Below are 27,674 nucleotides of genomic sequence, written 5' to 3'. Positions count from 1 at the left end.
AGTTTTTGAACATTTCAACAATTTTGAGGTAAAACCTAAACTTTTCCTATTTTAAGACATTATGAAATGTAGGTTAAAATATTGAACTTTGATGGGATTTTGGATTGCTTTGGACTCTATAAATTATGTTTCGTTGCAGGGGGTTGTCTATTTTTAAAAATATTCTAAAATTTTTGTTTCAAACCCTTTGTACACCAAATGTTCGACAAAATTCCTCAACAAAATTCTTGTTAGCCTTAGTGTGTTTTTCAGTATCTAGTATTCTATCATGGCCCCTAAGAAGCATCTTAGAACTGAAACTCATGTCTCAATCCTTCTAGTAGGTTTAGATCATCCCTTAGTGAGTGTTTTTATTCTGAATCGAAACGAGAGTGGTTTAATAGAAATTTTGCATCTAAACATGTTTGGGAGTCCAGAAAGCTAGAGTTTTTTCCATGTTACAAGGTATAAATTTCTATTATTTTCCAATTTTGCATAGTTGGGGTTGGATTGATTTCCTAAAAATTCACTCGCCTACTTACATTAATCTTGTTCGAGCTTTTTACTCAAATGTCAAACTCGAACATTATGAGTCTGATGAGACTATTATTGTTATTAAATCATTTTTAATGAATACCCCAATTCGTATAACTTTAGAAGATTTTTAAAATTTTCTTCATTTACCTTTCGAAGATGAATCCAATAAAAATTATGCTTATAACCCCCAATCTTTATATTAAGTCCAGTTACGCATCCGAACTTAATCTCCGTTATCGTGTCCTCCATCTTATCGTCACTTGGATCTTTCGACCTATCAAAAAGCATGTCATGCTTCACTCCATCAATTATTAGTGGATTGATTGTGTTTAATTCGATAGGCGTCCCGACCTTGCTCTTATAATGTTCAATGACATAACTAAAGGCACCAGGAAGGCAATGTCTACAAGCGTCACCCTTTCCTATGACACTTATTTGTCATACATTTTTAGGCAACTAGGGATTAGCACCAATGGAGACATCCTTACCATTTCAAACCAACCTCTTAGTTATAGGGCCCTTCACCATGCTAGTTACCGTTTCTATTCTAACTCCGGCAAATGGATAAAGAGTGGACTTTCAACAGCTCATAAAGAAGATGTTGCCAAAGGTGCTTTCGAGGATATTCTTGTATCGGAGCATGTTCCTCATTCTGAGCATGTTCCTCCACCAGTTGCTTAACCTCAGGCTACTACATCTTCTTCCGATGTTAATGTTGTCATCCTTAATGCTCTTCATTCCTTGAGTAATAATCTTCGAGGATTTAGAGATGAAGTTAATTGTAGGCTTTCATCGTTAGTAATGCAAATGGCTTCACTTCTAGCTCATCATTCCTTCGACCCCTCTATTTTCTCCTAGTAATGATGATCAGGATAGTTATTGCACTTTTATGCCATTCTTTATGACATTTGCACTATTAGTTTATGTGTTTCCTATAACTATGGTATGTTGTACCTTAATGTTTAATAGGTATTTTAAGATACTTTGATGATTACTTTACAAATGTTAGTTCACTTGTTTTTTATTTTTTTTAACATTTATTATTGTACTAACCATTTTTTTCTCCTAAGCTTTATTTGTCCATTTTTTATATAACAAAAAGGGGGAGAAAGCAAAGGTAAATTGTTGATATTAAAGGTAAATTATCAACAAAGATAATGTGATTAAAGTTTGATATTGAACTAAATTATCATTATGCAAATTATATAAATTTAGTGAACATTCTTTTCTAAGTAAAAATGAATGTCAAATTTTTTCTTAAAATTTTACTAAGCCTTAAATTGAGAATGACTTTTATAAAGGGGAAAAGCTTATTCAAAAACAAATTTACCAATTTTTTTATATCAAAAAGAGGGGAGATTGTTATACCAAACTTTATTTGATAATGTGTTTTGATATAACAAATTAAAATGTTTTTTAATAAAAGCTAAAGTTGAACAAAATTGAAAAAATTGTATTTTCAATGAAGTCTAAGAGATATAATTTTGAACCTACTATTTTAAACTCTTAGAAAAATTTTTGAATCAACCTTTAATCAAGTTAAAATTATTTCAATCGAGTTAGACTTTTTCAATCAAAGTTAAAAATGTTTTAAAACGAGTCAGTATAGGTCCTGGCTATAAATTATCAATACTTTTTAGCCAGTATTGATAGTTTCTAAAATATCGATACCCCTCCAAAAATTGGTACCAAATTGACATTTTGTTTCTCAAACATTTTAGCTAAGTATCGATCCAATATTGATATTTTTCATGTGGTATCGATAAAAGTTTGTTGGTATTGATATTTCTGGCTCCAACGACTACTGAATTTTGCATTAAATGCTAAAAATATCGATACTCGTGGTTGCAGGTGAATTAAATACACTGGTTATTTCATCCCTAACGACTTTATTAATTTCTTCAAAAACAACAACGATTGGAAATCAATTAGGGGTATAAATATCATCTTTCAAAGGGTCTACAATAATAAGAGGGAGTATTAAGCTTAAAGATGAACCAAAAACAACCTTGTGCTTTCAATTCTCAACAATTTCCTTTATACACACTTATGAGCTTTCATTGTATTCATTCAGCTCAAGTGTTTCTCTTTGTATTAGTGTTTCATTTGCAAACATTATGATCTTGTAAGGGTTATTTCTTTGTTTGCTTATTTTTTATTCTTTTTTAGAGGGTTTTGTCTTAAGGTTCGAGTAAAAACCTTAAGGGAGTTTGTAAGGTTAAACATTGCCCTCAAAGGATGTCAAATTAGTGAATTTTGGAAAGTCCTTAGTTGTGGAAATGTAAGGTAGTAGATTAGGCAATTGGGGTCAAACCACTATATATTATCATGTTCTTGTTTCTATTTATTCTCTTAGCTACCACAAATTTTTAAATAGGCCAATTCACCCCCTCTTGGCATTTCGAGTTGATTAATTAAGCTAACAATATTGAGGGCCTTTTTCATCGCATTCAACTTAACATTAAGAGCTTCTGCCACATAGTCCCTGAACTACTCTTTCATCGAGTCCAACTTATCGGTGCATCCTTAACTATCTTAAGTGTTTCCTTCACACCACCCATGGATTCCTTGAGATTGACCACTCAACTTTTCAAAGCCGACAACATATCCCTCGATCTGCTATTTTTCTTGCCTGTCTTATGGGCATCCCTAGGCTCAACCTACTCGTCTACTTCTTTCGTCATCTCAACCGACGCCTTTGAACTTTAACTCTGATACCAACTGTCACGAGTTTAGAACTTAAGTCTGGAAAACCATGTGGCCTTAGGCGATACCTTTACTTCAAATCTACCTAAGTTAGACTAACTCTCAAAAAAGTGAGAATTCTCACGAAAATTCTCTAAGGCACGGCAAACTCTCAAAAGACAAAGGAGCTCAAATCGAATAGAAAAGCCACAAGAAAGCTAAGCACACCAAGTGTTTGAGTAAATGCTCTCAAATATATTTAATAACTTTGAATGTGATGATTACAAATGAAGGGGAATGCCTCTATCTATAGTTGAGCTCCCCCGGATCCAACGATATAATTTAAATTTCATCGATAATTAAGATTAATGGCTATCTACAAGATGAGAGTCCTAAAGAGTTTAAACTCTATACAATTTTATCTCTTAGGATTACAAATATTAATCATGGTAACTTTAGTTTTACTAGAGTGTTCCACTGGGCCACCAAGGCTTCAAGTGGATGCGTTTCTCCATGTGTTCCACAAATCGGACTAATTTAAGTGGATTAAATGAGCCCTATTTAGTCAATTGACCTCTATGGGACAGTATGTGTGCATTCATCATAGACTTTGTATTGGATCTAGTGCCCTAAGTGTAGCATTTTTTTTGCAAACTTGTAAGTTTTTCAAACAAATTGGTTAATAAAACAAAACATTGATTAAATTAAAATACTTTGTATGATTGTCCTTATATGGGTTTTGTACGCAAAGCAAAATGGAAGCAAATGTTGCTCGTTGGTTGTCTAATGTTTAAACTAATACTAAGCGGTATTACGTGATCAGATTGTAATACGAAAAAACATCTTATATTAGTAGGTGAACCTAAACATGTCCTTAGTCTAATAAAAAATAAACAAACCGATTGAAAGACTAATATGTCATCTATCAAGTCTAATTGGAGAAATGTTTTGTCTTGAGCATCGGAATGGATGACTCCGAGAAGATAGAGACATAGATGTGACTGACTGGACTGATAATACATCAAACAAGACATAAAAAGAATATATCCTGAATCCACTTATGGATTTATTCACTTGTGACGTTCAGAGTGTGGCATACCTAAATCCTGAGTGGATGACGGATTATGTATGTATGACTTATACACTTTGATGTAAGTAAAAGCTTAAGTTTGAATAGATAAGGAATCGAAAGTTGATGCATTGGGTGTAAGACTTTTATAGTATGTAGTGTCATTTACAACAGTGGAATTCATAGCCTGAGACATGGGTAAATGATATCCTCTCATTGGCATTACATGATTGATGAAAAGTAAACGTGGCCACGGGTCGTTCATTTTTGTGATGGATGACTTGATCACTATAGTAATTGGCTTTTCATGAATGAAGATGTAATGGTTACCATGAGATAAAATAGCATCATAATGGGAGAACGAATATTATCCAAAAGAGATTAATGATATCCTATGAGGGTAACACACTTATGACAAGGTCATTGGAAGAGTATTAATCGAGTTGCTTTCATAATAGCGTGTCGTTAGGGAGAGCTCAGGTACGATGCTATAGTGGAATGGCTTCGTGACTAAATGAGTTTATAATTAATAGGAAAAAAGATGGAACTTAATTATAAATGATTTAGCCTCAATTACATATGTTTAATCGGTCCCTTCGCTAACTTGTTAAAACCATAAATGAATTGCATATTGAATTAAAATGAGTAGAAATGGAGAAATGTAAAACATTCAAGAAATGGTTATCGTTTTCTCCAAAATGAAAATGGAGAAAATGGAATCATTTGGAAATGAATATGGTTTTCTCAAAATGAAATGGAAACAAAAATGAAAATGAGGAATGAATTCATTTAGAAATTAACAAGGAATTCTAAAAAATGATTGGAAGATTGAGTTTATGTTTTTTAGCTATTTTAAAGCCCGAAAAATAGAAAAATAGAATAAAGTTGAATCAAATTACAAAGTACTAGGTTGAAAAGTTTGGGAAGTACTCGTAATTGGACCTAATGTGAAAGAGATTCAAAATCCCCTCATGGAATATGAAGGGGCGGCAACTTTAGTAGGAATACTAGGGGTATGCCGCCCACCCTAATCCTATTCGTGTTTTTCTATTTGAAATAAACTTCTTTAATTCAACAAGGGTCATACCTTTTCTCCCTATAAATAGATGACAATGATAGGGCTATTTACACAATTTTAAGATATTATTATTTTGTCCGAAAATAAAGAGACTTTTAATCTCTAAGAATTAAATATATTTTCCGAAATAACAATTCTACCAGTTTCTATTTGAGAAGAAAATTTTCGTTTTCACTCGAAAAGAAAAAAAGTATTTCTAGTTTATGTGTTTGATTCAATTTGATCAAGCCAACACTCGAAGCAATTCATGGTACAAGAATAGTGGAGAAGACCGTTCGGTTAAAAGCCAGGAACGACAAGGATCTGTCTATCTGGAAACACAAGTACGTTTTTGATCTAAGGTTTATTGCTATAAATATCATAAACTGAGTCTGTTTTCAAAATTTTTATTTTCTGCTATGCAAGAAAACCCTTTTCAAATTGATTCTTTCTAAAACTTTGATTCGAGACTCGTGACACTTGTACTAGAAGTTGGATTGTATTTTGCCTTTTACTAAAAAAAAGGTAAATTAGTCCGAGTACATTAATCAAAAAGCAAATTGGTCCTTCTATTATAAGTTTCATCCATTTCTACTGTTAAAAACTAGTCTCCATATGTTAGCATGAGGTATATGAGGCATGTCAAGTGTAACTATCTGATTATTTCATACCACGCTAGTTTTTAAGAGTAGAAATAGATGAAAATTTTAATAGTAAGGGTCAATTTACTTTTTTATCTAACATATAAGGATTAATTTATTTATTTTTTAAATAAATATAATAAAATATAAATTGACTCTTAATATAATAGACTCGTAATACTTTTACCTGTCACAAAATAAAAATAAAAAACATTCATTATACAAAAGATATAGCAAATAATCATCATATAAGACCATTGATTTTGCTACGAGCCCAATCTATCATCAAGGCTTCGGTGATCATGTACGGCCTGGATTTGAAACTGCTCAAAAAGCCCCATTTCCTCAAGCTAATTGCTCAATTCTCAAAGGCACAAAGCCATCCTCTCACGCTCTTTATAGCCCCCATTTGAGGTGGTTTCCTCCACGCAAAGGAAAAAACAAGGGAAAAAAGCTCTTAAAATCTCGTGCTCTACCCCTTTGCAAAGGTACCAAACGCTTACCTTTCTTGCCCTTGGGTGCGGTTACCCCTTTAGACTTTTTCATCTGATTTGAATCCCTTATACCTTTTTTTTTCTTTCGATTTATTTCCACTGTTTGTTGCTTAAAATCAAGTGGTGCCGACAAATAAGAACAGGGTAATCGTTTTTGTTCCTAATCATTATATTTTCCAGTTCTTTCACGATTCTTGATTAATTGGTTTCTCAATCCGATTTTTTGTGATCTGAATCGGCTTGTTTGTTCACAATCCCTTTGTGGGTATTCCAGATTTTTCTGTCTTGCTGCTGATTTTGTGCTGATTTACCTTGCAATCTTTTTTTCTTTGCTGGTCTTGGGTAAGTTTTGGTTTAGAGCTAATTGGTTAGTAGCTTTTGTTTTTTTAAATTATATTTTTATGTTATTAGTTTTATCTGCGTAGCTTTTGTTTTTTTTAAACTATATTTCTATGTTATTAGTTTTATCTGCTTGGTACTTGGAGACTCTGCTTTATTTATTGTATTTCTGATGTGGGTTTTGCATAATTTCTGCTAAGAACTTGGCTTTACTCAAATTTGGATCTCAAACCATTTTATTTCTTCGCTCTGCGTGTTACTGCTGATGAAAAGGGCCTTCCTTTTTATTCTTTTGTTATGATCATCTTATTTTTAATGTAATTTGTATAGCTTGAACTTCATCATTTATAAATATTGTGGCAGCCTGATTCCTTCAATAAATTATAAATGCAGGTTTCATTACTTGATTACATGTTATAACCAACTCAGCATTTGACTTTAGACCTTTAAGCTGACGGCTAGGTTTTTGAAATCTGCAATCTTCTCAGGCTTGCACATTGATATTAAGAATTGTTTTTGCTCAATTTTCGTTGCCATCCTAGCAAAACAAACCTTATTCTTTGTCAGTCCTTTATGCTTATGTCTATGTTCGGCTTTTCATTTTGACTCTAGTTTGATGCAAATGTATAACAAATAATTGATTTAAAGATGTATATAATGTTAACTTCACTCTAATTGTCTAAGTAATGATTGAAGTTCCCCAATTTTGCCACAATTTGTTAACAATTTGCACTTGTGCAGCTTTGTGAACTAAAGTAGCGAAGGTGGTACTACCAAACTCCCAATTGCTTCTAGTTTATAGTTGGCCACAGGATTATAAACATCTTTTTATCACAAAGAAAATTTTCAAAAACAACAAAGTTTGATGTCAGATTGTGTTAGCAAATCATGATAATAGCAGTAGAATTGCTTCAAATATGACTAATTTGGAAGCAATGTTTCTGCAATTTGGAAGAATAGTATGGTAAGAACAATCTCTGAATGATATATTGGTACTGTATGTACCCTTTGTTTCCTTTAGGATACAAATACGTTGAGGTTAAATTCTTATATTCGTTTTCTTTTATTATATTTATACCATATTTAGTTATGTCAAATTAATGGAATCTTCCTCTTTTTCTTTTTTCCACATCCAATGCAAATTATTGTGCTAAAGTCATGTTTGTAGCGAGAAAGATGTATTATTTTTCTTATTTATATGTAGGATCTTCAGTTATATTAAATTAATAAATTGTTCGAAGCAGGTAAGGGAAGCTCAGTGATCTTTTTAATTTGCCTTATAGGTGCAAAGTTCACCTGAATTTGATTTTTGGCTGTAATTTCAACTTAGAGATCGTACAATTTACATTGGATCCCTTAGGCTAACTAATTAGTGGACTTATCCATGGTACCTTTTGTGGGCTATCCGATATCCATTGCTGTACAGTGTTAAAATATTTTTATTCTAGACAGGCAACTATGTTACTATTGTGTTATAGCTTAGGAGCTAAACCACAAGTGATGTGATCAGCTGCAATTATGTACATCCTATGGTTCGAGTCAGTTGTTGGGGTATTTACGTAATGTTGATTGGATTTGACTGTTACATTTTACATAATGGCTGGAAATGTAAACTGTGCAATTTTAGGGGGATGATGTCTTAATCAAAATAGATTTTTGTTTTTTCTCCTAGCTAGAAACTTAAGTTCCTATGACTATTTTTCTTTGTGAAAGAAGCTTATATTGAACTTATTATTATTAATATGAGTTAGCTATAACCTCATATGATAACTGGTCTCTACAGATGAAGGTTCTTTCAAAGTTATTAAGATTAACCGAAGTGCCCTATGGATGCCATTGAGGCTCTGACCTGAATCTTTTCTATTATTTTCTCTCATTTTTTTTGGGGCCTCGCTGCCTTTTCCCTTTTACCCCTGTTCTTTGAATCTAAATCTTTCTCTTTGCAGTAGAAATTCTGTGTTTGCATTGTGATGATTGACTCAAAAGCATTGTAGTATGATGGCATTTTTAACTATCAAGAGGATCAAGGTTTTATGAACTTGCATGTGGGAAAGAAATGATATTTAGATATAAAAAATATAAAAGGTTTGTACATGCACCTTTTATGAGGGATAACTAAATCAATTACTTTCAGGAAATAAGATGTAACCTTCTCATAATTTTGAATTCTTTTTCTCTCACATTGATAATCCTTGAATTTTTCTGTACTTCTATCTCTTTCTTATGGCCAACTTTAAGAGCCTATATCCCCTTTTTGACTATTTTATGCAGGGGCTTGCTCCTAGTGATTCATAGAGGCATTTACTTATCCATATTGCCATTTCTCTACCACTCATATAATATATGGGCTGAGGTGCACATTTCATGGGAGGTGTAGAGGATGATGAACCAGCCTCAAAACGTATGAAACTATCCTCTGAAGAATTGAGACGTCTTTCAAACGGTTCAACTATTAAAGAGCCTGTAGCTGGGTCTTCGCGTGACCTGATGGCTCGGCCCCTACAGTCTGAAGGGGGCGAAGAAGTTGTTGGCTCAAAAGGGGTAATAAAGAAGGTAGAATTTGTCCGAATAATAGCAAAAGCATTATACTCTCTTGGTTATATAAAGAGTGGTGCTCATCTAGAGGAAGAGTCAGGGATACCATTACATTCTTCTGTGGTCAATGTCTTTATGCGGCAAATTCTCGAGGGAAATTGGGATGACAGTGTTGTCACATTGCGTAATATTGGTCTAACAGATGAAAGGACAGTAAAATCAGCCTCTTTTCTGATATTGGAACAGAAGTTCTTTGAACTTTTGGATGAAGAAAAAGTAATGGATGCTCTGAACACATTGAGGACTGAGATTGCACCTCTTGGTGTCAATGATAGTAGAGTACGTGAGCTTTCTTCATACATTGTGTCACCATCTTACTGTTCTCCCACTCGGTCTCCGAAACAAGATACAGTGAGGGCAAGATCTCGGAGCAAATTATTGGAAGAATTACAGAAGCTGCTTCCAGCTACAGTTATGATCCCTGAAGGAAGGTTGGAGCATTTAGTTGAACAGGCCCTTGTCTTGCAACGAGATGCTTGCATGTTTCACAACTCTCTGGATAAGGAAATGTCACTATATTCTGATCATCAGTGTGGGAGAGAGCAAATTCCTTCTCAAGCATTGCAGGTTAGACTCTGTTCTGCTAATCAGATTTATTTTGGTTATTCATCTTTTGTTCTTTATTTTAAGATAGCAATTTTTTTTATCGATGCAAATTTCCATGTGCATTATGCATTATTACATAACAGATTGTACACAATTCATTCTCTTTTTATTTTCTTGGGTTAATTTTATGCAAATTAAAAATCAACTTTTAAGTTCTCCTTTATCAGTATGGAATATTATGTCTTGAATCAATATTAAGCATTTGGCTTTAAGTTAGGTTTAAATTGCAGTGTTTACATGGTCACTGAAATTATTGTTCGAATACTTATTGGATAGGAAGTTATTTATTGTGTGCAGTCATGAGGTATTCTCTACCATTCTACCTGTTTACACTAGCCTTGAAAGTTTGTTGAAGAGGCTGTTAGGATCTGAAAATGAGAGTGGAAAGAACAATCTAAAGTTATCAAAGAAGATTGCTTATCATTTATGTGTTCCTAGAGGCTCACATTTAATAGGGATGATGCCAAACAAAAAGATCTAACATTGAAGAACTCATTAGAGAAATGGACTAGAAGAAGTGATTTGATGTCTGTAATTGAGGTAGTGAGCTCTTTACTATCTCTTTTGTGATTGGAAGAATTTTGCTCAGAAGGTTCCAATCATGATACTTGAGAATTGTTTGGAAAAGATGGAATTCAATGTGATTTCTTAGCAAGAATGCTAGTGAGTCTTTTCGAAGCTGGTGAATGTCCATTAATATCTTCTTTCATTGGTAGCCATAGGTTTGATCCAAGAATAACTAAGATCAGGTAAGTTTGATAGTTCATTAAGGCTTCGTTTACCATTGAGGTTGAATAGTGCTTTTCAACCCAAACCATGATTTCAAACCAAAAGTAACGGTAAACAAGTAGCTTTTCAAACCCCCAAACCACGTTTTTAAATTGGGAATTTAACCCAAGCCAAAAAGCCAAATTTGTTAGTTTTTGGCTTTTGCAAAGGTACTTTGGTTGAAATTACTTATCCTCGTTAAACTAGTCCAACATATCTTTTACTTTACAGCATCATGTCTAAAATGGACATTTTATTTTTTAAAAGAACTTTTGACAGAAATGGTAAACACTATCAAACTTTTCAAAAGCATTTTTCCATTGCACCTTTCAACTTCAGTGGTAAACTAGCCCTAAACCTTAGTTTCATTAAGTCAGCTTTGCCTTTAGTGCTTAACATGCAGTTGTACACCACTTGGTTGATTCAAACAATTAACAACCGTTAATGTTCTCCAAGTAAATTATAAACCTCGTATTAATTAGAAAAACTATGACTTATGATTCATTTTCATTTATTTGGGAAAAGCTTGCAAGTGAAAGTGATGGCGATTCAAAGCGTAAAGATGTCTTCTTAGACTCATGGAAAGTGCACTTGGCAGCTATACAATTTTAAGTCCACTAGTTTTATTCAGGTCTTTTTGTTAAAGATTTTAACTCCATCATTGTGCGAATTCGTTCCCCAAAATTTTATCTTATTGGGCTTTGCATTTTTCTTTTTGTGAATTGTAGTTGCAAATTATTATTATCTTATTGTAAACAAAAATCTTTGTCATTTTTCTTGCAACAGATATTACAGGCTCACACTGGTGAAGTATGGTTTTTGCAATTCTCACATAACGGAAAATACTTAGCTTCATCGTCAAATGATCAGTCAGCAATCATTTGGGAGGTATTGCTGTTCACTTGGAACATAACATATACTGTTGATTTTGTTAAGGATAAACTTTTTAAATCCCATCATCTAGTAATAAATTGATTTGCATTTTCAACTATGTTTTTCAGACTGCATTGCAGAAATGTGTTTTAGTAATTTTTATGTACTTTCAATTAAAATCTAGTAATGTGTCAGCTTCTTGGATGCTTATTCTATATGTTGTTTGGTCACCCTTCCTCACATGTTCGTCATATGACTTGTCAATTCGATACCTCTGAAATGTGTAATTTTCTTTTCATACAGACAAGTTAATTTTTTCCTCAAAAAAGAAAGACTGCTCTTTCTTGACTTATCAAAATATTTTCAAACTGTTGAATAAAGTTTGTAAGCCAAGATAGTTGTCTTTTCCTGTTAGGTTGGATGCCATCTGGTTGAACTTTTCCATCTAACTTCAGTACTCATTATATGTACTACTGACTACCCCCCCCCCCCCCAAAAAAAAAAACGAAAGAAAAACCTCCAAGTTATTGAATGCATGCTTCAATTAAGTCCATTCTCATTTTTCCTCTCATTTGGGAAAGGAAATTTTTTGCCCAATACTTGAGATTGAAACTCCAACTTTTCTTTTTCTGAACCTCTACAATTATGCAAGCATTTTGGTGATCAGGATTTTTGCTTGCCTGGATTTAAATTTCAAGAACAAGGATTGTATTATTGTGTTTCGATGCTTAAACCAGTACTTAATGACTGGGTCAACTATTTTTTTGCTTGGTCAAAAGCCCTAGCAATTGGTTGATTTTTCTCATTCTAATATTTTGACGCATTGTAGGTTTATGAAACTGGAGTATCTTTAAAACATAAGCTCTCTGGTCACCAGAAACCTCTCTCTTCTGTTTCATGGAGTCCTGATGACCGTCAACTTCTGACATGTGGTGCAGAAGAGGTTGTAAGGCGCTGGGATGTCTCTTCTGGTGAATGTCTTCATGTTTATGAAAAAACTGGTCTTGGTATGGTTTCATGTGGATGGTCTCCGGATGGCAAGTGGATCTTTTCAGGTCTGAATGATAAGAGTATCTGCATGTGGGAATTGGATGGGAAAGAGCTAGAGTGCTGGAAAGGGCAACGAACACTAAAAATTTCTGATTTGGAAATAACAGGGGATGGAAAGCAGATTATAAGTATATGTCGGGAAACAGCAATATTATTACTTGACAGGGAAGCAAAAGTTGAGAGATTTATCGAAGAGGATCAACCAATAACTTCATTCTCATTATCTAGAGACAGTAGATTCTTACTGATAAATCTTTTAAACCAAGAGATCCATCTATGGAATATAGAGGGTGATCCGAAGCTTGTTTCTAAATATAGAGGCCATAAACGCACTCGCTTCATCATTCGATCTTGTTTTGGTGGACTTGAGCAAGCTTTTATTGCCAGCGGCAGCGAGGACTCACTGGTATGGACTTTTTTTAAAAATTGTTCTATGTAGCCTCTTGCAGTAACTTAGCCTGTGACTAATATGGAAAGCAGTTTCTCATAATATGATTAACAGGTCTGCCTCATTAGTTGTTTACTTCTATATAATGCCTTTATCTTACAGAAAATGATACTCCTTGTCTCACTAAAATTGTCACATTTTGATTTTTAGCAGTCAAAAATTTGTAACTTGTTCTTTTTTTAAAAAATATTATAAAAATTTTAATGAAATAGTTTTTAAATATATTTTTTATGTAAAATTTAATTAATTAAAATATATAAAATAATTAAGGTTAAAGTTTAAAAAGTTTGGCCCAAAAATGTCATCTGTGACATTTTAATTGAGACAGAGGGAGTGTAAGATTTTTATTTGTTGCGGATAGGCTGGATGTTATGAGCCATGAATTTGTTAGCGTAGACATTTGCTGTCTGCAGAATATTGCATACAAGTTTCTGAGATGGGTGTGTTTAAATTTTTTTTATGGTATTCTGTGTTTAGAGAATTCTTGGAGGATCATACCCTCCTACTCAAAGTAACATAGGTCGCAAGTATAGTGCAGAAAAATAGATTAAACAATGCAACATTATGCATGCACCTTTTCTAAATGTAAATTTGTGGAAATTGATTTGCTTGTGAAGTTAAGAGTGAAATTTAATTTTTTTTTCTACTGTATATGTTTAGGTCTATATATGGCATAGGGGCACAGGGGAGCTTATAGAGACATTACCAGGTCATTCCGGAGCTGTTAATTGTGTGAGCTGGAATCCAGCAAACCCTCACATGTTGGCATCAGCTAGTGATGATCGAACGATTCGGATATGGGGCTTGAATAATCTAAGCACTAAACGGAAAGAACCTTGCAGTAATGGCATCCATTATTGCAATGGAGGATACTGAGAGATTGAAATGCTTTGGTTCTGCAGTCATTGATACTCTCTGATATAATTGGTTTAATGTAAATACTTTTACCTTGTTGAAAGCTTGACATTCATATAAAAAAAAGGATTGTTAACAATGCAGCAACTCTGGTAATAAATTTGCTATTTTCTTTTTTTAACATGAAATTTATTTCATTGCACAATTATGGATGAAAATTTGGAGCTTGCTTACTATTTATTAGTGTTGCTCATCTGTGCTTGGTTGCAGATGCTTTTTTGGTAATTAACTTGGCAGTCTCGTAGAGTATTGAAAGATGATATGTGGTTTTTGGTTATTGTAAGTGGGTAACATATTCGGGTAATAAATTTGAATTTGACATTATAACCAATGTTGGTGGTTCGGAGAGGCACTTTGAATTGGTTGACTCAAGAATTGTGTAGATCAGTTGAATTAGGCAAAAAAATTTTTGAACCGGATGACTGAATCGATTAAATCTGATTTATTTAATGGGTTAAATATAAAATTAGTATTTGAACTTGTTCACTTTTCTCAAATTGGTACTTAATTTTTTGTCTGAAATTGGTATTCGAACTCTTTTTTCGTCTGCTAATTTGGTACTTGAGTCTAATGATGTTAAGATTTTGTTGATATGGCGATGTTGGCCATTCACGCGTCGCTTCGTGTTGCACTCTCAAGACCGGACCATTTTTTTATTGAATTCTTTTAAATATTATTACTTAATAATATTATTCCTTTAAGACATATTATTCCTTTAAAAAATTTTCTTCATCATCGTCTTCAACCTTTTTTTCTTCTATCTCTAGATTTTTTCTTCACCATCGTCTTCAAACATTTCTTCTTCTATCTCTTTCGTTTACCCCTCATTTGTTCATCCATTTGTTTTTTTTTTGTCCTTTTTGAGTATCTCTTTCATTTTTTCTTCCGCTTCCTATCTCTTTTGTTTGCAACGCAAATAGAGTTTTGTGCTCTCTTTCGTTTTCTATCTCCTTCACGTCTTCACCATGTCTTTTTCTAGGAACAAAAAATCAAGTGCTCAAAAAAGGGCTTTGTACTGCCATTGCGGGTTAAGGACTCGCATTTGCAACGCAAATACTTCAAAGAACAAAGTGAGAAAATTATTTGGGTGTGCGAACTTCAAAGAGGTAAATTAGGGTTGTTTTGGTTTGTCATAGGTAGGTTTGTGAGAAACAAAGGGTTTTGTGTGTACTTACATTTTGTTGCAATTTGGGTTTAAGATTTATTCTAAGATTTTTAATATTCTGATTTTTTTTTTGTATGTGAGAAATGAATATCGGGGGTTGTGATTTTTTTTTGTGGGTTGAAGGTAACAGTGATGGGACGGATTCAACTGCAGAAGAACAAGGATGCACAATCGATGAAATAGTGCTTCAAAATAAGATGTTATTGACAGAGTATGGGAGATTAAGATTTGAGAACGATGAGCTCAATATTGATGAAATGCGAAGAATGAAATTCAAGATAACTCGTTTGGAAAAGAAGATAACATTGTACAAGGCTAAAAAGTCAAGGAACAATTGTAACACCCCTTACCCGTATTCCTTACCGGAACAGAGTATGAGGTATTACTAAATTTTTAAAAATTTTCGACAGCATTCCTACTTATTTTTGCTTAAACCTCCTGCAAATTTAGAACACATTCCAATATACCAACCAATTTCATTTGTATAAACACACATATAGTTTAACTATTAATAAACACTACATTTAAAAGGGAACCATAACATATATTTACATGATGATCCCACATTACATAAAGTGTCTATACATGCCATAAAATTTCGGAACACTAGTAGTAAAATACCCCAAATGTGAAGGATAGTGTAGATGATTGTCTGACTTCGTTCCAATTTCCGAGTTGTTGGAAGTCACTATAACCAAGAGAAAAATAAAATCGAGTAAGCATATAGCTTAGTAAGTAAACACATGATAAATAAGTAATTACTCCCATAACTACACCAAAATATAAACATATTCATGAATAACTTTATTGTTTAGGCAATTTCCAGCAAGCTGTTTTTCTGCGTCATAGTCGCTAATTTATTTTTATCTGGAGCTACAGGGCTCCAAATTGAGTTCCGTAAATTTTTCCTGAAACTAGACTCATATACCATTTCACCATAAAAATTTCAGAATTTTTAACCCAGCCAATTAGTACAGTTTATTCATTAAACCTTCCCCTGTTTCACTGCCCAACGGTTCTGACCCTTCCTCACTAAAATTTACTTAACTCTCTGTACAAAATTTGAAAAATGGGTTTTCTTGTTTCTAATAAAAATAGACTCAATAAGTATTCCAGGGATATAAATTTCATGCCATAATTATTTTTTTACAATTTTTGGTAATTTTCCAAAGTTAGAACAGGGGATCTCGAAATCAATCCAGCCCTGTTTTAGTAAAATTCAGATATCTCCAAAAATACAACTCTTTTGCTTATTCTATTTCTTTCATATGAAAACAGACACATCCAGCTTCAATTTCATATATTATTCAGCTTCCCATTCATTTTCCACCATTTATGGTGATTTTTCAAAGTTACCCAACTGCTGTTGTTCAACACAGTTTATAATTAAATCGTTCCTTTTTCGTTTTTGATATTTTCTCCCATCTCATACATGGATCGATTTAGTGTCCAACTCAATATTTGCCCCATAAAAATTTCCACCATATGGCAATATTCACCTTCCACACTTATTCGTTGAACACTCGGAATGTTAACCGTTATTGGTGGATCTCGCACTTAGCACCACCACTGAATCGGGGAATCATCACTTAGCAACCCCTCGGGGGAATCAGCACATAGCAACCCCCTTTTCATTTCAAATATACAATGGATATCGCACTTAGCAACCCCTCGGGGGAATCAGCACATAGCAACTCCCTTTCACATTTCAAAGATATGGTGGATATCGCACTTAGCACCACCAATGAACCGGGGAATCAGCACTTAGCAACCCCTCGGGGGAATCAGCACATAGCAACCCCCTTTCACATTTCAAAGATATGGTGGATCACGCACATAGCACCACCCATAAATCGGGGAATCAGCACACAGCAACCCCTTTTATATACAACATACTACGGCTTATTCCGAGTGTTCAACCCATAACCCATATATTGCAACCCTTTATCACCTTTCCCGATTTAACAACATTTTTAGGATATTGCCAAACATTTATTTTAATTCCAAATAAATCTCAAAATATATCAAATAATATCAAAATAATACATTAAGTCACGTGTTTACTTACCTCGGTGCAAAATATCGTAATTTTGCACTTTACTCCACTATCTTTTCTTTTCCTCGTTTGATATACTCTTCACGTCTTTCTTGATCTATAATAGCAAATTTAACTCGTTTAAAGTCCACATTTATTAAAATAATCCACCACCCAACTTTTTGAAAATTACAATTTTGCCCCCAAACTTTTGCATAATTACACTTTTGTCCCCAAGCTCGGAAATTAAACTTCATCACTTATTCTTAAGTTTTATAACATGCTGAACATTTTTCCCTTCTATGGAAACATCAAATTCCCACTCCAACACATACTTTTGAATATTAATTATTTTTACTGATTATGTCTATTTACCCGTTTTCGCTTAAAATTGCTTAGCAAAAGTTGTTTAACATAATCTCTAGCTTCATATTCCACCATAAAACAGCAAAATAAACACATTTCACCTATGGATATTTTTCCAAATATGAACCCTAATATGAATTAATGGTAGAATAAGCTAAACCAAGTTACCGGGACTCCAAAAATACGAAGAACATTAAAAACGGGGCTTAGAATCACTTACTATGGAGCTTGAAAGCTTAAAAACCCTAAATATGGCTTCCCCCTTGCTGATTTCGTTCACCATGAAGAAGATGAGCATATTTTGCCATCTTTTTCCCATTTAATTCTATTTAATAACCAAATGACTAAAATGTCCCCATTTAAAAAAAATCTATTTCACCCATTTCTTATGTCTATTTTTGTCCATCAACTAACTAATGGTCTAATTACCACATAAAGACCTCCAATTTAAAATTTCATAACAATTAGACACCTCTAAGATGTAGAACTCAACTTTTGCACTATTTACAATTTAGTCCCTTTGACTAAATTGAGTGCCCAAACGTCGAAATTTTCGAACGAAATTTTTACGAAAATTTTCCGTGAAATTGTAGATCATAAAAATATAATAATAACCATACTTTCCCTCGTCAGATTTGTGGTCCCGAAACCACTATTCCGACTAGGCCCAGAATCGGGCTGTTACAACTCTCCCCCCTTAGGGATTTTCGTCCCCGAAAATCTTACCGAAAAAGAGGTTTGGGTACTGTTTCCTCATAATTTCCTCCGGTTCCCACGTAGCCTCTTCCATTCCATGTTTTTGCCACAACACTTTCACTAAGGCTACACTTTTATTTCTTAACTGTTTGACCTCCCGAGCCAAAATCTTTATGGGTTCTTCTTCATAAGTCATATCTGGTCGAACCTCAATCTCTGTAGGAGAAACTATATGTGAAGGATCCGAACGATAACGTCGCAACATCGACACATGAAATACATTATGTATCTTTTCCAACTCTGGCGGTAAAGCTAACCGATATGCTACAGGGCCAACTCTCTCGGTAACTTCATATGGTCCAATAAAACGTGGACTTAGTTTGCCTTTACGACCAAATCTCAGAATCTTCTTCCATGGGGATACTTTCAAGAACACTTTATCACCTACTTGAAACTCAATTTCTTTTCTCTTTAAATCCGCATACGACTTTTGCCGATCTGAGGCAGCTTTTAGGCAATCACGGATTATTTTCACCTTTTCTTCAGTTTCTTTCACCAGGTCGACTCCATGAATCCGATTCTCACCGAGTTCAGTCCAATATAAAGGGGTTCTACATTTACGCCCATATAATGCTTCATACGGTGCCATTTGTATACTTGACTGATAACTATTATTATAAGCAAATTCAACCAGTGGTAGATATTTCTCCCAACTGTCCTTCATTTCTAAAATACAACACCGGAGCATGTCTTCAAGAACTTGAATCACCCTTTCTGATTGTCCGTCAGTTTGCGGATGAAATGCAGTACTGAAATTCAATTTCGTACCCAAAGCTTCCTGTAACTTTATCCAAAACCTCGAAGTAAATCTCGGATATCTATCCGATATAATAGATTTAGGCACCCCATGTAGTCTCACTATTTAAGCAACATATAATTCAGCCAACCTGTCAAGTGAATAATCAATGCGTATCAGAATAAAATGGGCTGACTTTGTCAATCTATCCACAATTACCCAAATAGCATCTTTCTTCTTTGGAGTTAAAGGCAATCCTGTCACGAAATCCATCGTGATACTGTCCCACTTCCATTCTGGAATCGTTATCGGTTGAAGTAAACCCGATGGCACTTGATGCTCAGCCTTCACTTGTTGACAGATTAAACATTTTGTTACAAATTCCGAGATATCCTTTTTCATGCCCGGCCACCAATACAACTTCCTCAAATCATTGTACATTTTCACACTACCCGGATGGACTGATAAATCACCACTGTGTGCCTCACCTAAAATAGTCCGAATTAGCTCATCATTTCTCGGTACACATATTCTGTCCCTGAACATCAGGCAATCATCTGAACCAATTTGAAAATCTGAGTCAACACCTGCTTCACACTGAGCTCTCTTGGCTTGCAATTTACTGTCATTCTTTTGAGATTCCTGAATTTACTGAAGAAATAACGGTCTAGCTCTCAATTCAACCAACATTGAGCCATCATCAGATAAAGTTAACATCGTACCCATAGCTCTCAAAGCAAATAAAGATTTTCTGCTCAAGGCATCAGCAACCACATTAGCTTTCCCGGGGTGATAGTCAATCACTAGCTCATAGTCTTTGATTAGCTCGAGTCATCTTCGTTGCCACAAATTCAAGTCTTTTTGACTCATCAAATATTTCAAACTCTTATGATCAGTGAAGATTCGGCACTTTTCACCATACAAATAATGACGCCAAATTTTTAAAGCAAAAACAATGGCAGCCAATTCTAAATCATGCGTCGGATAATTCTTCTCATGCGGTTTCAACTGTCTCGAAGCATAAGCTATTACTTTGCCCTCTTGCATTAACACACACCCAAGGCCATTCAACGATGCATCACTGTAAATCACAAACTCCTTCCCGGACTCAGGTTGCACCAACACTGGCGCCTCAGTCAATAATGCCTTCAACTTTTCAAAACTCTGTTGAAATTTATCGGTCCATTCAAACTTGACATTCTTCTGCAGTAACTTAGTCATAGGAGAAGCAATCATCGAGAATCCCTTGACAAACCGTTTGTAATACCCAGCTAAGCCCAGGAAGCTTCTAACTTCAGTCACATTCTTTGGTGGCTCCCAATCAACAATTGCTGAAATTTTGCTTGGATCAACCCGAATACCTTCACTTGAAACTATATGTCCCAAGAATCCAACCTCACGAAGCCAAAACTCACTTTTGCTGAATTTAGCATACAATTTCTTTTCTCTCAGAATCTGCAACACAATTCTCAAATGTTCTGCATGTTCCGATTCAGCCCGAGAATAGATTAAAATATCATCTATGAACACCACCACGAACTTGTCTAAGTACAGCCGAAAAATTCGGTTCATCAAGTCCATAAAAATAGCTGGAGCATTAGTCAACCCAAAAGGCATTACCAGAAATTCATAGTGTCCATACCTCGTTCTGAAGGCGGTTTTCGGCACATCAGACTCTTTAACTCTCAACTGATAGTAACCAGACCTCAGATCGATCTTGGAGAACACTGTTGCCCCTTTTAATTGATCAAACAAATCATCAATTCTCGGCAAAGGATACTTGTTCTTTATGGTCACCTTATTGAGCTGACGATAGCCAATACAAAGTCTCATAGAGCCGTCCTTCTTTTTCACAAATAATACAGGAGCACCCCAAGGAGAAAAACTCGGTCTCACAAATCCTTTATCTGTCAACTCTTGTAACTGAGCTTTTAATTCCTTCAACTCAGTCGGAGCCATTCGATACGGTGCAATAGAAATCGGTGCAGTACCAGGTAACAGATCAATAGAAAACTCAACTTCTCTAATCGGAGGTAACCCAGGCAATTCCTCTGGAAATACATCTGGAAATTCACAGACTACCGGCACTGATTCAAGCTTCGACCCAGTTATATCAGTATTCAACACATAAGCAAGATAAACTTCACATCCCTTTCTCAAGTATTTCTGAGCAGACATGTGCGAAATCACCATAGGCAACTTATTCGGCTCCTCTGTTTCAATCTGGAGAATTTCACCATTTTCACACTTTAATTCAAGAATTTTCTGTCTACAATTCACCTTGGCATCATGCAATATCAACCAATCCATCCCCAAAATAACATCGAACTCATCAAATGGTAACAACATCAAATTAGCCAGGAAACAGTGACCTTGAATCATCAGGGGGCAATTCTTGCAAATCTTATCAACTAAGACATACTTGCCTAATGGATTTGATACTTTAACTACATATTCAGTGTTTTCAACAGGCAATTTCTTACTAGATACCAATTTCATGCATACATATGAATGAGTAGAGCCGGGATCAATCAAAGCAATAACATCTATATCATGAAGAGAAAATGTACCAGTAATCACATCGGGAGATGAGGCATCCTCTCGAGCACGTATGGCATAAGTCCTGGCAGGCGCTCTAATTTCTTATCCTCCAGCTGCATCTTTAATCACACTTTTACCACTGACTTTGCTTCCCACATTTCTCGGCGGTCTCCCTCTACTAACAATATCACCCGATCCAGCTCTTGGCAAATTTTCTTCCTCTCTTCTCTCAGGGCAATCTCTTACATAATGCTCTTGGGAACCACACCTGAAACAAGCTCGTTTAAATCCCCAACACTCACCAATATGTCGCCTGCCACACTGTTGACATTCAGGCCGGGTGTTTCCTACATTGCCCACACTTGCTACAGAGGTAGCTCGAGTTGTAGCTCCAGAATACGACCTCCCTCGGTCTCTGCGTGAATACCCAACTGAACCAGTTGGTCGTGGATCCATCCCTTTAAACTTCTTCGAATGAGATTGAAATGTTCTGCCCATTGTCCTCTTCCTTACATCTCGAGATTCCATCTCTGCCCTTCTTTTTTCTATACTCAGTTCTTCAGCTTTACAGGCCCGATCAACTAACACCACAAATTCTTTTAACTCTAAAATCCCAACATGCAATCTGATGTCTTCATTTAGCCCCTCTTCAAATCTTTTACACATAATAGCCTCCGTAGGCACACATTCCTGGGCATATTTACTAAGCCGAACAAACTCTCGTTCATATTCTGCTACGGACATTCGGCCCTGTTTCAACCCGAGAAACTCTTTGCGTTTTTGATCAATAAATCGTTGGCTTACATATTTCTTTCTAAATTCTTCCTGAAAGAAGTCCCAAGTAACTCTTTCTTTTGGAACCACCGATATCAATGTTTTCCACCAACGATATGCCGAATCCTTCAATAAAGACACAGCACATTTCAAACATTCTTCAGGGGTGCAAGATAATTCATCAAATACCCGAATAGTATTTTCAAGCCAAAACTCGGCTTTTTCCGGATCATCATCAACATTGGCCCTAAAATCTTCAGCCCCATGCTTTCGAATTCTATCAACAGGTGGCTTACTTGATCTCACCAATTCGGCACTCCGTGGAGCTACGGGGACCGGTTGAGGAATAGGAGGGGGTGGAGGAGGAGGAACATTCGGATTTACACGGACATATTTTATATACCAATCACTCATCATTCGGAGGAAGGCTTCCCGAGCCTCATCCTGTCCATGTGTCTCATGTCTACTCTCTTCCTGCGCGGTCCCTTGCGCGAGAGCCGGCGCGTTACTTTCAACATCATCTGCCACACTTCGATCAGGATCCATTTACTATATAAAACAAAATTTTAAATTGTCAGAAATCATCACACTATCACAATAATTTTATGGCATGTATAGACTGACTTCCACACGTATTTTATTGGTCCAAGAACCGACTAAACCGTAGCTCTGATACCACTAAAATGTAACACCCCTTACCCGTATTCCTTACCGGAATAGAGTATGAGGTATTACTAAATTTTTAAAAATTTTCGACAGCATTCCTACTTATTTTTGCTTAAACCTCCTGCAAATTTAGAACACATTCCAATATACCAACCAATTTCATTTGTATAAACACACATATAGTTTAACTATTAATAAACACTACATTTAAAAGGGAACCATAACATATATTTACATGATGATCCCACATTACATAAAGTGTCTATACATGCCATAAAATTTCGGAACACTAGTAGTAAAATACCCCAAATGTGAAGGATAGTGTAGATGATTGTCTGACTTCGTTCCAATTTCCGAGTTGTTGGAAGTCACTATAACCAAGAGAAAAATAAAATCGAGTAAGCATATAGCTTAGTAAGTAAACACATGATAAATAAGTAATTACTCCCATAACTACACCAAAATATAAACATATTCATGAATAACTTTATTGTTTAGGCAATTTCCAGCAAGCTGTTTTTCTGCGTCATAGTCGCTAATTTATTTTTATCTGGAGCTACAGGGCTCCAAATTGAGTTCCGTAAATTTTCCCTGAAACTAGACTCATATACCATTTCACCATAAAAATTTCAGAATTTTTAACCTAGCCAATTAGTACAGTTTATTCATTAAACCTTCCCCTGTTTCACTGCCCAACGGTTCTGACCCTTCCTCACTAAAATTTACTTAACTCTCTGTACAAAATTTGAAAAATGGGTTTTCTTGTTTCTAATAAAAATAGACTCAATAAGTATTCCAGGGATATAAATTTTATGCCATAATTATTTTTTTACAATTTTTGGTAATTTTCCAAAGTTAGAACAGGGGATCTCGAAATCAATCCAGCCCTGTTTTAGTAAAATTCAGATATCTCCAAAAATACAACTCTTTTGCTTATTCTATTTCTTTCATATGAAAACAGACACATCCAGCTTCAATTTCATATATTATTCAGCTTCCCATTCATTTTCCACCATTTATGGTGATTTTTCAAAGTTACCCAACTGCTGTTGTTCAACACAGTTTATAATTAAATCGTTCCTTTTTCGTTTTTGATATTTTCTCCCATCTCATACATGGATCGATTTAGTGTCCAACTCAATATTTGCCCCATAAAAATTTCCACCATATGGCAATATTCACCTTCCACACTTATTCGTTGAACACTCGGAATGTTAACCGTTATTGGTGGATCTCGCACTTAGCACCACCACTGAATCGGGGAATCATCACTTAGCAACCCCTCGGGGGAATCAGCACATAGCAACCCCCTTTTCATTTCAAATATACAATGGATATCGCACTTAGCAACCCCTCGGGGGAATCAGCACATAGCAACCCCCTTTCACATTTCAAAGATATGGTGGATATCGCACTTAGCACCACCAATGAACCGGGGAATCAGCACTTAGCAACCCCTCGGGGGAATCAGCACATAGCAACCCCCTTTCACATTTCAAAGATATGGTGGATCACGCACATAGCACCACCCATAAATCGGGGAATCAGCACACAGCAACCCCTTTTATATACAACATACTACGGCTTATTCCGAGTGTTCAACCCATAACCCATATATTGCAACCCTTTATCACCTTTCCCGATTTAACAACATTTTTAGGATATTGCCAAACATTTATTTTAATTCCAAATAAATCTCAACATATATCAAATAATATCAAAATAATACATTAAGTCACGTGTTTACTTACCTCGGTGCAAAATATCGTAATTTTGCACTTTACTCCACTATCTTTTCTTTTCCTCGTTTGATATACTCTTCACGTCTTTCTTGATCTATAATAGCAAATTTAACTCGTTTAAAGTCCACATTTATTAAAATAATCCACCACCCAACTTTTTGAAAATTACAATTTTTCCCCCAAACTTTTGCATAATTACACTTTTGTCCCCAAGCTCGGAAATTAAACTTCATCACTTGTTCTTAAGTTTTATAACATGCTGAACATTTTTCCCTTCTATGGAAACATCAAATTCCCACTCCAACACATACTTTTGAATATTAATTATTTTTACCGATTATGTCTATTTACCCGTTTTCGCTTAAAATTGCTTAGCAAAAGTTGTTTAACATAATCTCTAGCTTCATATTCCACCATAAAACAGCAAAATAAACACATTTCACCTATGGATATTTTTCCAAATATGAACCCTAACATGAATTAATGGTAGAATAAGCTAAACCAAGTTACCGGGACTCCAAAAATACGAAGAACATTAAAAACGGGGCTTAGAATCACTTACTATGGAGCTTGAAAGCTTAAAAACCCTAAATATGGCTTCCCCCTTGCTGATTTCGTTCACCATGAAGAAGATGAGCATATTTTGCCATCTTTTTCCCATTTAATTCTATTTAATAACCAAATGACTAAAATGCCCCCATTTAAAAAAAATTTATTTCACCCATTTCTTATGTCTATTTTTGTCCATCAACTAACTAATGGTCTAATTACCACATAAAGACCTCCAATTTAAAATTTCATAACAATTAGACACCTCTAAGATGTAGAACTCAACTTTTGCACTATTTACAATTTAGTCCCTTTGACTAAATTGAGTGCCCAAACGTCGAAATCTTCGAACGAAATTTTTACGAAAATTTTCCGTGAAATTGTAGATCATAAAAATATAATAATAACCATACTTTCCCTCGTCGGATTTGTGGTCCCGAAACCACTATTCCGACTAGGCCCAGAATCGGGCTGTTACAACAATAAAGTAATAGTTGCTTATAAGTTGTTGTTAGTTGTATCATGGATTGTGTTTTTGGGTTATCTTGCTTGTGGATGGTGAAATGTTGTCCATGTGTTTGTTGCATTAGTTGTTAAGGATGAATGAATTGAATTGAATGAGAAATCTTTTTATGTTGTTGTAAAAGTATATCCATATACCAAAACAAACATCAACAAAATATAACCATCAAATACAACCATCATATAAAGGATTAACATAAACTATCCAACAAAATAGGACCATCAAATTATTAATTGCATGTTAACTAATTAAACCCAACTAGGAGGTATAAACCACAAAATAGAGTCCATAACTCATACACAAAATCAAATTAACATCAACTATCTCCATGTCTTACGATTGTGCTTGGGTGGATCTTTGGACTTGGCTTTTTTTATATTCCTACTTTCCTGAGTGCCACCAGCAGTTTCAATGTTTCTGCTTCCCTTCCTTTTATTAGTGCACTTGATTGGGGTAGTCACTACGGTTTCCCCTCTCATACCAAGCCGCAATGCATAAAATACATAATTAAGAAACATGTCCCCCAGAATACAATAAGCATAACAGTTTAACAATTGGCAACTTACATTCAAAATTTGCATTCATGTCCTTTCATCAGTGTATAACCCAATCCCTTGCACAACCTATTTTCCCTTACTATGAAGTGTTGTAAGTATTTGTTGTGTTGAAGAGGGTGGCACGGTGAGAGGAGTTAATTGTGTTGAATGAGCTGGTGGTGATGATGCAGATGCTTCAGATGCAACTGTTTAAGGAGGATTTGGTGGAGCAAGATTAGAGGGAGCTGTTAGAGCTGGTAGAGGTGTACTTAGAAAAAATGACATGTTAGGAGTTCTCAAATTAGCCAAAAATTGCATTAAAATTCTTGGTCATGAAAACACTTATAGTAGATGAAGTTTGAAAGCTTCTGGAGTTGTATCCAACCATGAAACACTTGTGGCACTTTATCTTCCTCCCTCTTCTAGACAATTTACTCCCACTTCTCTCTCATTCTTCTCTTACTATGTTCTTTTTTGGGCTCCCGAGCATTTTTCTTGGAATGGGGGGTCAATTGATCCCATATCAGTTTTAAACCAAAATTTCTCACTTGGGTAGCAGGCAATACAAACCCATACAAACTTTCAAACATATTTTTTAAACCCCTTATAGACGAAATCAAAAGTATAAGATTTTTTCCATAAAATGGTTGCAACAGCAGGTGAACATGGGATGCTAGTGAGATCCCATCTCCTACAACTACATGGCCACTGAAATAAATCAACAACTACAACATCACCAATGTTTTACACTTCAAACCTTTATGCTCCATTCCATTTAACATGACAGCATGAACTTAATTGGATACTCTTGTGTAACTTCTCACATATCTTAGGACAAAATTGTTTATTCCAATTTTTACATTTGGTCAAATTGTTTACAATACTCCCCGTTATATACTCCCTAATTTCTTCTAACATGGAAATGATAGACATTGACCTAGCTCCTAAAATTGATGCATTAAAGGACTCAACAAAATTTTTGTCAGTTGCATCACATATAAACCTACTAGAAAAAAAAATCCTTTGACCATTGCTCAGGATCAGTCCTAAGTAGAGTTACCTTAGCACTATGTTTGATACGATCAATTTTATTGATGTTATCTTCAAAGTCAACGGTTATGTATGATTTGCATGCTCCCCAAAATGCTTGTTGCAGGTCTCCAAGATTTTCTTTCATCCAATTGGAATATAAATGCCTTGCATAAACTCTATGCTCAACCCTTGGAAAC

At 35.0% G+C, this 27,674-nt stretch overlaps 1 protein-coding gene across 4 annotated transcripts; it reads left to right on the top strand.

Moving 5' to 3' along the window:
* Positions 1-6,214: 6,214 nt before the first annotated feature.
* On the top strand, positions 6,215-14,177 carry LOC107888468 (WD repeat-containing protein 26 homolog). 4 transcript variants are annotated; one of them, XM_016812586.2, is made up of 7 exons: positions 6,256-6,456; positions 6,584-6,606; positions 6,737-6,804; positions 9,073-9,963; positions 11,557-11,658; positions 12,473-13,099; positions 13,802-14,177. In XM_016812586.2, exons 4-7 carry the CDS (start codon positions 9,166-9,168, stop codon positions 14,015-14,017), a joined length of 1,743 nt encoding a protein of 580 aa, XP_016668075.1. In that variant the 5' UTR covers positions 6,256-6,456; positions 6,584-6,606; positions 6,737-6,804; positions 9,073-9,165; the 3' UTR covers positions 14,018-14,177. The 4 variants fall into 4 exon arrangements, with proteins under 4 accessions (XP_040933537.1, XP_016668073.1, XP_016668075.1 ...); XM_041077603.1 differs by lacking the exon at positions 6,584-6,606 and having other exon boundaries at positions 6,215-6,456; XM_041077602.1 differs by lacking the exon at positions 6,737-6,804.
* Positions 14,178-27,674: the final 13,497 nt, after the last annotated feature.

This window comes from Gossypium hirsutum, chromosome A09 (assembly GCF_007990345.1).
Source record: "Gossypium hirsutum isolate 1008001.06 chromosome A09, Gossypium_hirsutum_v2.1, whole genome shotgun sequence".
In the NCBI taxonomy this organism is placed as follows: Eukaryota; Viridiplantae; Streptophyta; class Magnoliopsida; order Malvales; family Malvaceae; genus Gossypium; species Gossypium hirsutum.
The sequence above is the reverse complement of the archived record's forward strand: the minus strand, read 5'-3'. Positions and strand labels throughout refer to the sequence as shown.

What these genes read in the sequence shown, in the direction of transcription:
- LOC107888468 (XM_041077603.1), top strand. Translation starts at nt 9,166, where the DNA reads ATGGGAGGTGTAGAGGATGATGAACCAGCCTCAAAACGTATGAAACTA. An exon ending in AGTCAGCAATCATTTGGGAG is followed by an intron (nt 11,659 to 12,472) that starts GTATTGCTGTTC and finishes GACGCATTGTAG; the next exon opens with GTTTATGAAACTGGAGTATC. An exon ending in GCGGCAGCGAGGACTCACTG is followed by an intron (nt 13,100 to 13,801) that starts GTATGGACTTTT and finishes GTATATGTTTAG; the next exon opens with GTCTATATATGGCATAGGGG.